Source organism: Acromyrmex echinatior, chromosome 11 (assembly GCF_024713525.1).
Source record: "Acromyrmex echinatior isolate Ae372 chromosome 11, ASM2471352v2, whole genome shotgun sequence".
Lineage (NCBI taxonomy): Eukaryota > Metazoa > Arthropoda > Insecta > Hymenoptera > Formicidae > Acromyrmex > Acromyrmex echinatior.
The window spans coordinates 13,171,357-13,183,655 of record NC_141862.1 but is presented as its reverse complement, the minus strand read 5'-3'; the positions used below and the strand labels follow the sequence as shown (position 1 = coordinate 13,183,655).

Sequence of the window (12,299 nt, the reverse complement as noted above, 5' to 3'; positions counted from 1 at the left end):
GAGCGAGTGCAACCCCCGCTCGTTCACGGCCGCCGTAATTCACAGTTTGGTGGCGCGTTTATTAACGGCGGCGCGGCGTCACTCCGGGCTACGCCTTTTTAATGATTTATCGTGCACGCGCCGAGACATGCGTAGCCCTTTTGCGGGCCAAAGTTCGACGTCTTCCTCGAGCCCCGCGGGGCCTTTTCCCTCCTTCACCTTCCGCCAGCTGCCGATCGGTGAGGAGTGCAGATGGAGGCGCAGATGTTGCGTTTCAACCCTGTCACCGTTCGTAACTGCATAGTTCCTCTTCTTGTTGTCGAGAGACGTCTTCCTCCTCTTCACGTTAGGCGAATCATAAAATCGGATATGACCGACAGCCTTTCCATTCGGTTTTAGGATAGACATTAAAACTATCCACGACGCTTGAAATGCGAAAACGACAATGGGAAACTAGATAAATACAGAAAGAACAGTTTTGCTAAAGTATCTAGCTAAATTTTTAGATACTTCAGTAAAATCAATTTTGAAAGAACGTTCATTCTTCCCATGTATAAACTATAAACGGATAAATAGCAAACAATTATAATAATAACGTTACAATCATGTCTGAATGATCGACTGTTGTATAAGAAAGTATCAATCTAAGATTGAGTAATCGAGGACTAATCAACGGAGACAAGCAAATGTTATTTTCTTTTGACGTAACTTCGTGATGCGCGATACTAATTGCTTCTGTCAATGCGCTCGGCGGACTGATCGCGGCAGTTTTTAGCGAGATTGAAATGAGCCTTGCGTGGATATATCGAGCCAAGTAATAAAGGATACTACTCATTATCGGCGGAGTGTAATCGATGGTTTTATGATTCAGGTTCTGCCACGATGTGTACGTATGGTATGATAAAAAGATGCCGGATAAACCGAATACTGGACAGACGATGAAGCGCGGTGAAAAACGTTTAATTGGACTAGATTGTGGACGGCCGAGGTGGTTGGAGCGTAGATGACCGGTTCGTGCAGGCACGTAAAGTATTGACGGTGAACTTCGGAAAATTCTGCCTCATGTTGAGAGCGCCAAGCCATACGCTAAATTGCTCCCCCGATGTATTACCAGGAAGAGCGTACAGAATTTAGAGTACGCGTATCCTCTTATCGCCGAGGTTACGCCGCGGCGGAAAGAAGGTCGCTATATACTCGACATCGAGGCTTTAATCGCGTAACTGTACCCCGCCGCCCGTTCTAACCCTTCATTAGGCGCGCATCTACTTTACGTGACTTTTTTTTAGCGACCGACCGTCCATACCGCTCTCTCGCACCCGGCGAGAATATCGTACGTACGTAAAATGCGGCTTAAATTAATCCGCGTGTAATGGTCTCACAAGGTTACTCTGCTCGATCGTTCCCGATGCTGATGGCGCGTGCGCTTCATCGTGCTGGGGTAGTACATGAGATGGATACGATGATTCCTGATGTACGAAGGGGGAGATGAGAAGAATATTTTGCAATTGTAAAAATATACGCTTAATATAATCTGATAAATTTTTTAACGAGGGAAATTATTTTTTAGACATCAAACGATATCATTCCTTCATTTGAGATATGAAGTGATCGAAATTCAAATATATCACAGAAAACATGGTTTTGCTAAAATATCTAAAAATTTAGCTGATATTGATTTGAAATAAATTCGTTAAAATTTCAGAATAATACAAATGAATCTCGAACGTGTTGAACGATGCTGCAAAAAGTTTTGCGGCATTTTAATAATCAATTTCAATGTAGTACATAATTATTTTGATGATCTAAAATTATTTTCAAATCTGTATCTAAATTAAATTTTTAGATATATTAGCAAAACTATCTTTTCCGTATATAGATTCAAAAAGATACGCATTATAAATATAATTTCACATTTTAAAGTAAACTCTCTTCCTTTTCCTCTCTCTCGAAACCAATGGACTTCGATTCCGGATAGCTCATATATGCGATACGCATCTCGCGAGCACGAACGGCCCAGGAAGCCATCTTGTTAAACTCCAGGGATTTCCGGGCAAGGACGAAAGGATCATTAGCGTCGGGCCGGATTCATCGCTCATACGCGAGTTCCCGTGCGATGAAAACTGCATGAAGAAAAGACAGACACGTCCCGTCCCGTCGATATAAATAAAGTATCGAAGGGATGGACACACTTCGGCTCGTCCGAACACAACGACGAGCGAAATGAAAAATGCCGAGACGGCCGATCAATGTAAATATATTCATGACGTGGGGTGGCCGAGCGGCCACAGGGATGCCGGGATATACACGTACGCGTATACGACGGAGTTTTATAGGATGGGGTTCGTCGAGGACTCGATGGCACTTGGACGGCACATAATTCACTCTTTGGCAGCTCATTACAATTTAAAAAGGCCTTTGTCAGTGTACTACTCGTGATTTCGTTCACGGTCTCGTGGCGTTCGCGCATCGCCGCACCTTCGGTGGCAACTAACGATGCTCTACTTAGTTCCTTCGTCATGCGTTGAGTCTTCAATGAAATGAAATTAGAAATGTAAAGTAAGTCCGGTTACGCGATGTTAAGAACCTGAATCAAATTAAATAAAATCAAGTTAGATATTTTGTTAAATATTTAACTTGAATAAAACATTTGTAATTTCTATATATACGCTTCGTAAAATGAAGTGTTTATAATTTCTACGCTTATATACGTTTGAAAATTTTTTTAGCAATTATCTTAGAAAAAAAAATAATCACACTGTTGTGATATCTTTCTGTACGTGTCGCAACCAAAATGTAATCTAATTAATTATATTCATTATCTCGACAATAATTTTGCCGTTATGCACGATCGACTTTTACCGCCAGGAACGTATATATCACAGATTATTATCCTAATCACTGACGGATCAATAATGACGAGTTCATTTTCTCTCGTCCGCGAAACCGGTTTGAAACAAAGAATGACGATAGGCCAGGAGATTTCTAATTTAAGTCGTTCAAACGGCCACATCGAAAGAGAAATAACTACGTACGCGTTTTCGAAACTGATTCCGGCCATTACAGTCATCTTCTTTACATCGATAATTTTGAATTGACATACAAGGATGTATACTGATTTATAATGCAAGAACATATAGAATTATTGGTACACCGAAGAAACTGATATTTTTCCTAATGATACGGTAAAAATGTAAATATATGAATAATAATTATGTGAACAATGAATTTGTTTTCGATATTTGTTATGATATTTAATATTGAAGTAAGTTTATGAAAATTTCTGTTTTAAAATGCCAACAGTTCCATATTGATATATGATATTTTCAAAACACACGAGTATACATGAAACAACAATAGTAACAAATCCGAATACTCTTTTCTCGATATTCATATTTCTCCAATGCTACGTAAAAATAACAAGTCTCTACTAGTCTTTAATGACTAATTGGTTGCGCGCAAACTAAAAAGCGGGCGCTGCAAAAATTTATGCAAAACTCCGCTAATCGGTGAGCGGCCAACAAGTGTTTGAGTGCCCGATTATCCCGTTGATTACGCACCTCGCTCGCGTTTTATACTTTAACACGTTTGTTAATCACTCTAATCCACCTTCGACGAGCATTCGCGAACCCGGCAATCCGTGAGAATAATTACTACGTACGCCGCTCGTAATGCGTGTGCCTTTTTGCGCAACGAAATACGCGCGAGATTGCGACACCTTTTGTCCCGACGTAACACGGAGAATCGAAACCGGACAGAACCGGGTGGTAAAAAAAAACAAAAAAGACAAAAAGAGAGCGTGTGCGCAACTGCGTTCCCGCGGGATCGGGCGGAGAAGGAGAAGCCCGAAATTGATATGTATTCCATACCGTGCCGCGTCCAATCTATCGTGGGTCAAGCAGGCGGAATTTTAAGCGCGTTTTGACGTATGCGCGTGTACGTACGTGCGTATCGCGTGCGTATCGCGGGTGCTCGGCCACCGAGTGTCGAAATAGCCCCAGACGATGAAACTGTGCGAAACGCAGTGGCCGACCGGACCCCGGATCACCTCCTCGCATTCAGAAACTTACGAGGGCATAAAGTATCCCGATGTCTTATACACGTCGAATACACGCGTGTTCGAAGATACGTGTGCGTGCGCGCGCGCTTCTTTCTATTGTGCAAAGGGGTGGCGCGCGGCCGCGCGAATGCCCAACGAGGGTTGGGCGGCGGTCATCGTTGGAAAATTGAATTTCGTCCCTGAGGGCCCGTCGGATGAAGTATGCTGACAGTTGGAAAATTTGCGTTTAACCGCGCGCACGCGACACCAAGCGCCGGAATATATCCCCGGGAAAAATCTTCCCGCCATCGTTCTCTCTTTTTTTTTTCATCACCTTATTCCCTCTTTATTTATTTATTTTTTTCACAAATACGCTCGAAACGTGTGAATTTCGATATCGCGAAACGCTCGATGATTATTTAAAAATACACTTGGACTTACCGTGAGGCACCCATCCATGATGACAGTTCTCGCAGTAGCGCAGATGACGTTTCCCGGGTGTGAAAGATTCGCAAGAGCAGCCGTTCACCGTGCAGCGGATAGACTGCAATCAGAAACAAGTGCGTCACTGTAGAGAGACTATTAAGTTACAGAGAAAGTATCATATAACATTTAGAAAGAGTCGTCAGTGGTGCCTATTCAGCAGGAAGGTTTCGTCTATCTATATCCCACGTACCTCAGTTCAGTACGGATTAAGGGACGATTGCCGTAGGCAAGTGGAAAATGGACGACAGGGGTTCTTGGTATTTTGAGTGACCGTTTGGCGTAACGCCACCCTAGAGGAAGCTCGTAAGAGACAGGCTCGTCGGATTTTAAGGAACCGTGAATATTTTCCGCCCTTTGGCTTGGAATTAACCCCCTGGGATCGACCATCCAATACTCCTATATCCTCGAAGAGGAGGAAAGGAATCGACCTCGCGTATCGGTATTACTTTATATATACGAGAACGCGGTAGAAAACTTTATTCGCCGCGCTGTTGCAAGTTACCTGTAGGTCGATATGTACCTACATCGAGATATCGACGTATCTCGTCGCCGCCGTACTGCATCGAGACGAAAAGGCGGCATCCCTTCCTCTTCAACAACCATGTCTATTATAGATTTGAAAGTTCACCCACGAGCAACACGAATATGCACTAGGAAGTTCGATTTGCAATTATCGCACTAATGCACTTGGGGGACCGTCCGAGATTTTACGTAACACCACGTCGCTCTTAGAGATTGCGACTTAATTTCATTTAATCTTTTAGCAACGAGTTTAATTTTACTTCACCGGAAAGAACGGTTTTGCTGAACTATAAAAATTTAGCTATACTAAATAACATAAGACGAAATATATTAAATTTTAATAAATATATTTATTTACCGTAAGTATGATAAATAAATTAAATTCATATATTATTCAAATAAATATTTATTAAAACTTACAATTAGTACATTTTTCCTCAGTGTATAAATACACTTAAATCGGAAAATAGTTATGTTTGAATTATTAAAATAATTATGCGAGACGCTGAAACTGCTAGAATATTAAAAGTCTGCAGCATTGTCTTAAATGTTCTACACATAATTATTTCAATAATATTATTTTCTTTTACCAAATTTTTTAGATATTTCAGCAAAACCATTCTCTGTGTTCACTCTTAAATCCTTAATATTTTTGGAGATATTCTAGTCAATTTTAAAGATATCTAGTTTTTTATAATTAAATTTAATTTAGCCCTAATTATTAGTTAAATTAAATAATTGATTTAATAGAATGAGGTGTAATAATTATATTATTTGTTTAAAATATTGATTATTATTTAGGGAAGGAAATTATGGGATAATCTGTAATTTAAATTAAAATCATGTATTAGTAATTTTTATTTAAATTAATATTAATAAAATTTTAATTTTTTAGAAAATATTTAATAATCTATTATTAATATAAAAATATAAGGATAAATATAATATATTTTATAACATTATTTTATTTTATTTTTTAAATAACAAGACTTATAATCATTTTCTTGTTTCTTTCTCAAATTATTTTTTGTTTGATTTCTTTTCGCTACAATCAATTCAACTTGAGGAAAGTTTACCTTCTTTTTCTAATAAACACACATAAATAAATATACACGTTCCTGACTTTATCTTCGATCACGATCATCACGCATCTTCCATATCAGCGAAAACGCAATTTACCGAGAGACGCAACCCCTGGCGACGTTCGCAGGAGTAATAATTTGGAATCAGGGGCAGTTCTCGCTGCCTTCGTCCCTCGTAAAACGGCAGCGCGTTTATATAAAGAGGCGAAAAAAGGGCCGCGAGAGAACGCTGGGAGGGGTAAAAAGTTGTTTCACGGCGGTGTTAGACGCCGACGCTACCCGTTGTGTTGTCGTCATAACGCCGTTACGGCGTTACACAGCGGCGTTAATATAAAGACAAATGAAGCGACGCCACGGTGCACGCTGTGCCGCCTCCTGCTTTGCTCGGCTATGTGTCTTTATATAGACAGTATCCCGTGCCACCGTGAAAAACGCATCCGCCGGGAATCTTCTGTCGCGAGAAGAAGCGATGCGCTAAGACGACGTGTACGACAAAAATTCGCAAGCGGTAAAATTTTATTAGCCACACCGCGGGTTATTTATTCGGAACGACGACAGATTATACGGCGATATTAGCGGAGCTGCTCCGCGTAAGAGGGAGCATTACATCCGAATAAAAATACGTGCGCGGTATAACGTCTTGTTTTTCGCAAGCAACTTTCTTCTTCCCAGGTGAATTTCATTAATAGTCATTATGACTTTTATTCAATTTATTTATTAATTTTCAATTTTTTTTTTAATTTTTATAGCTCGTTTAATTTTTCCTTTCTATTTTATATAAAACAAATTTATGATAATTGACTAAAATAAAACATATTTCTTTTATTATTTATTTATTTATATATGTGCATATTTTTGATATACACGTGATTTTTCTTAATTTGTTTCTCAATATATTGTTGAATTCCGGAAAAATATGTGATTAAAACGTTGTAAATGTTAATTTAATAAGGAATAATTTACTGATATATTTAAAGATAAAATTCAACTGGGAACAAAATATATTTGCACTGCTTTGCACATAATCTATACAACGTTTATATATTACATTATCGTAATACTGTACGCGTAACACTTCCTGGATCTTTCACCTCCGTCTGGCATTGTCATTCTATTTGTCTTCCTACTATCTTCCACTAATCTGGTGATGAATGCCATTTCTCGAGTTACATGCACAGAAGGTGTGTCATTCATTCGTTCCAGTTCTTTTTCATGATATTCCAAGCCGACTTCTCTTACATACGTTTGAATCAAAGTCTAGTCATGTATCGTCAAGTCCGATCAATGTGTTTATATGCATACTGAGTTCGAAGTAATGAGCTGAATAACCAGGAAAGAAATGATTCCTACAGAGAACGATTTTGCTGAAATATCTAAAAATGTAGCTAGATACATAGAAAATAGTTTTGTTGAACAAAATAATTACGTAGAACGCTCAAATTCGGTTGCCAGAGTGTCAAATTTTTTACAGCATTGCTTATTATTCTCAAGTTTCCTATGTAATTATTTTGTCCAATAAAATTATTTTTAAATCTATATCTATTAGGTGTTGGAATTAATTCGTAGCGTTTTTTAATGAAAGAATGTTATTTATTTCACATGAGCATTAAAAAATACATTAATGAAAGTACTTCCCATCACTTGTAAAACGCTACGAATTAATTCCAACACCTAATATCTAAATTTTTACTAGCAAAATCTTTCGGTAGTCATAGAATAAGTCACGATATTTACACCCCTCTGTTTTTAAATTATTCACCGTTCAAGTTCGTTGCACACACGCAGCTATAGTTTCAAGTTTTTTTTATTGTAGTATACTTCAACTTAATACAAAGTTAAATGAATAAGAGGGTTTACCTGCCGATACATCCAAAAACATGTACAACTCTAACAAATCACAATCCCGTAAAACTTGTACTGTGAATAATTTATAAAATAATATTATGTTCATAAAAAAGAAGTCATTTAATATTAAAGAAGAAAAATGTAAAATTGTGCCGACATAATTATGTATAAATGTGACCCCATAACTAATGTAAAATAGCTTTTTTTCAAGTTGCTTTTCATAATTCATTACGTCACTATTCCACGGTTGGTATAACGCGGATCTGCCGCAATGCCGGTGCACAACTGCAAATGGATTCGCCAGGTTCTGGCTCGAGTGTCTCTATCACCTCAGTCGTTTCCCTTTTACTTTTGCGTACTGCCTTCTGGTATCGCGCCGTACAGAAGGCAATAACATTTTTACGAGCCTCGAAACATTTATTACCGTCTGTAAGCCGCCACGCGGGTTTTCATCTTGCTCTTTTCCTGATATTCGCTACTTAAGGATACACCAGTTCTCGCGAACGTGTACGTATACGTGTAAGTATCACATATATGAACTTCTTAGATAACGTCTTTCGATTAGGGAAATAACAGGGAAATGTCTACTCAGAGGCTCCTTCCATTCTCCGATGCGATTAATAACTCGGAAGCGGCCCGAATGACAACTTTGTTCCGTCGTTAATATTTATTGTTACAATTTTTATCGACGTCTTTTTGTTTGAAATTATAAGTGAACAATACGTCCCGCTCATCAATATCTTTAACATTCTAGTTTAAGAAAGGAGATTGGAGATACATGAAAAGGTAAATTTTTTTATTGAAATATCAAAAAAATTAGCTAGATACAGATCTGAAAATAATTTTGATATCAAAATAATTATGTAAGATGTTTAAACTGATTGTTAGAACGTCAAAGCTTCTTGCAGCATTGCTTATTCTCTAAATCTGAATCAGTGGAATCAGTTATTAATTACCAGTGATATACTTGACACTGATAATCAGTGAAGTTCAATTAAAAAAGGAAAAATGTTTGAGCATCATATAATTAAAATACTGATATTTGCACGTTAATTTCAATCTTCTAATACTCATTGAATTTAAGCAATAAAACAAGGTTAGTTTGATCACGTAATAAAAATTAGCTAGATTAGAGATCTCACATTTAACTCACTGATTATCAGTGGTATCATTACAGTGATTATCCACTGATTCAGATTTAGAGAGTATCATGCTTGTGATTCCTATCTATCATCAATCATTTTGATAACCCAACAAAATTATTTTCTGCATCTAGCTAAATTTTTAAATACTTCAGCCGTTCTTTTCGTGTATGTATTGATTATCGAAAATATTTTTTCCAAACTAATATTTGTAATATTTAAACTTATATTTGTAGAAAATCAAGAGAAAACATATGAATGGTTGTATAGCCAAAGAATAAAAAAAAAGAAACATAATAATATTAGATATATTAAAATCGTATCAGATGTATAATCTCTGCAAAAATTGATAAAAATTAAAAATTTATACTTTTTGTATAAAATTTATGGTTGTGCAGTATATACATTAGATCAATGTTTACATTTAATAATACAATCTTACTGTTTAAATAAAAATGTTAACATTTTATCTTAATTATTTTTTAAAAGCATGTCTACTTCTTATTGAAACGATTTTTGATCTCCAGGTTGTCACTAAACTTTCATTATTTTCAAATACAATATTAAAAAATCTAATTTTTTAATCATTTTTAATTTTGTTAAAAAATACGTATGATGCAAAAATTTTCTGCAGAATATATAAACAAAATAAAGATTATTACAATACATTATAATAATTTTCGCACGAATATTTTTTTCTTTTAAAAATGTTGTCTATCGACATTAAATGAGTATTTATCACATGTCAGAGGATTTGTGTGTACGTGCTTTTGAGATCCGTGTTATGTGCCCTCGCACAACAAAAGTTGCGCGCAAAAAGCGATTACGGAGCGCGTACGTACCATGCCAGATCGTAATTAACAGGGCGCAAGGTGCGCGGTATTCAGTACACGCTCCATCCTTTGGATGTGCGCGTGGCGTTGCGTTGCGTTGCATTGCGCTTTCCGTTGTATTACGGCGCTTAAAAAGCCTCGCGGCGCGCGTGCCGAAATTAGCGTTCACGGCAGCTGGCTTTTTTGTCGATCGAGAGAGAGAGAGAGAGAGAGAGTAAGAGAGACGGAGTAGCTTAACTGCACGCTCCCGAGAGCCATCCACCGAACGATCAATCGATCGAGCCTGTCATACGGATCGTGATCGATTGTATCCCCGCGGCCAAAAATTCTCGGTCGGTCAAGGTTTCCGGAACGCCGGTTCCGGAATTTCGCGAAAGAACGCAATAGAGTTTTAACCGATGCACTATAATAAACAGACGATGATGATGCGTACAGTTCATTATTTCCATATACAGATGTTTTTCGACTTTCTCTTCTTCCTATTGTGCTGCTATAATACATATATTTATCTCTCAATAAATATAATCTTTTTTCATTAATTATAATTTCCCTGAAAGAGGATAGATAAAGACGTTTAATGAAATATAAAAGTAATAAGGTAAAAAGCTGCGACAGAAAATATCATAATTTTAGAAAAATAAGTTTATGACTTGTCTCACCCGTGGATGTGAAAATAATTCCTGAATAGGGGGAGGAGGATAGCCAATGAAATTATAAACTATGAAATTTTTTTTTAATAGTTTAATTACCTATAACCTTAACAACTGCAAACGTTGAAATTTCTCATTAATTCCTATTTATAAATTCGTTCATCAATTTGCCCAGATTATCATCCATTGATGCCTTTCGCTAAATTCGCATGGAATATAGCCAAGTTGTTCAGTCGCATTTGCATCATGCATGCTCGTAACTATGTTTTTAATCTTCTCCGCTGTGCGACGAGGACAAGATACTATCCGTATTAGCCGAATTAATTTCGTAGACTCAAGAATAAGGTTCCTCCTTTTTGTATTGGTGGAGACAATTATATTTTAACATTTCAAATTGCGCAGCCGCGCACAATACTTTCCCCATGAGTTTTAAAAAATTAACAGTTGATTTTAAATTCAATTCTTGCATTTCTTAACTGTTGATTCCCAAACCAAACCTCCTTTCGAGGTTGTAATATTCCATAAAGCCTGTTCACAACTACATATATTGTTATTGCATCGCTTGTTCAGGTTTTCTTTTCTAATTGCAATGAGACTAGTTCATGACAGTCTGATCAACAAATACATAATATTATAAAAATATTCATCATTTTTATAATCTCTTCTCATTAATTACAATTCTTCTAAAAGGATAAGAATGTTCAATAAAATGTTAAAATGTAAATGTCGCGATAAAAAAGCCGCGACGGAAAATGTCGCATAAATCATCATCATTTTATAAGAATTCATTTTAAACTTTTCTTGTTCCTATAATTTTGAGAGATATGGAAAGAAATCAACATCATTACATGGTCATCGAGTTGTCATTATAATAATAATCATACTGGGCGTACATTAAGCGATTGAGGAAATGCGCCAAAATCAGCTGGAAAGCGCGTGTACGCAACACAATGATGCGTGCATAATATATAACATGACGCTAGTGCGCAATCAATCCGCCCGCATATGCTCAAGGGACGAATGGAATAATATCGCGACTTATCACGGTACAATAATTAATTGCGCGGATACGGATTACACGAGTTACGCAAAATTTCCATTCAATAACGTCCGCTATCGTGATAATTATTATCAACGCCGAGCCAACGACACAATTTCACAGTGCGCCATTGTGTTCCATGACGACGCGCGCGTCGTCTCCGAGAAACTAATATCGCCTAACAACAAATCAGATCTCTTGACATTCCACTAATTATCATTACTCGAAAACAGTGTACAGACGTGCGTCATTTGCGAATGATAATGGTTATTATTCGGAGTAATGATCAAGTGAGTGAAAGAAAGAGATGATGGACGAGACTTAAAGGGGACGCTGAATATCGCTGTCAAACATCCTCTTATTTAATCGATTAGTAATTCTTACTTCATTTTCCTTATTGACAATCTTCTATTTTACTATTTATTGCAGTTTCATTTATAATATGAATGCATAAAGAGAATAATTTTATATTTAACATGTTTAAATTGAAAAAATGTTCAACAAGAGAATTCAAAGAGACAATTAAAACAACAATCTCTTTTTTTTTTTTTTAAGTAACATCACACATATGCAACATTTCTCGTTGCGATTAAGAACGATCATAAACCCTTGTAACCCCGAAATAAATCGAGATTTCATTACGACGAGTTCATCAACGGTTCCGCACGGAGCGGAAGATTAACGC

General features: G+C 37.0%; 1 protein-coding gene across 2 annotated transcripts in view; it reads right to left on the bottom strand.

The window, feature by feature from the left end:
- Positions 1 to 12,299, bottom strand: part of LOC105144232 (uncharacterized) — a 303,924-nt gene that overhangs the window by 184,229 nt on the left and 107,396 nt on the right. For both annotated transcript variants that reach the window (XM_087411508.1, XM_011052998.2), the window contains exon 3: positions 4,457 to 4,559. In XM_087411508.1, the coding sequence (XP_087267634.1) occupies positions 4,457 to 4,559 (103 nt within the window). The remainder of the gene's footprint in view (positions 1 to 4,456; positions 4,560 to 12,299) is intronic.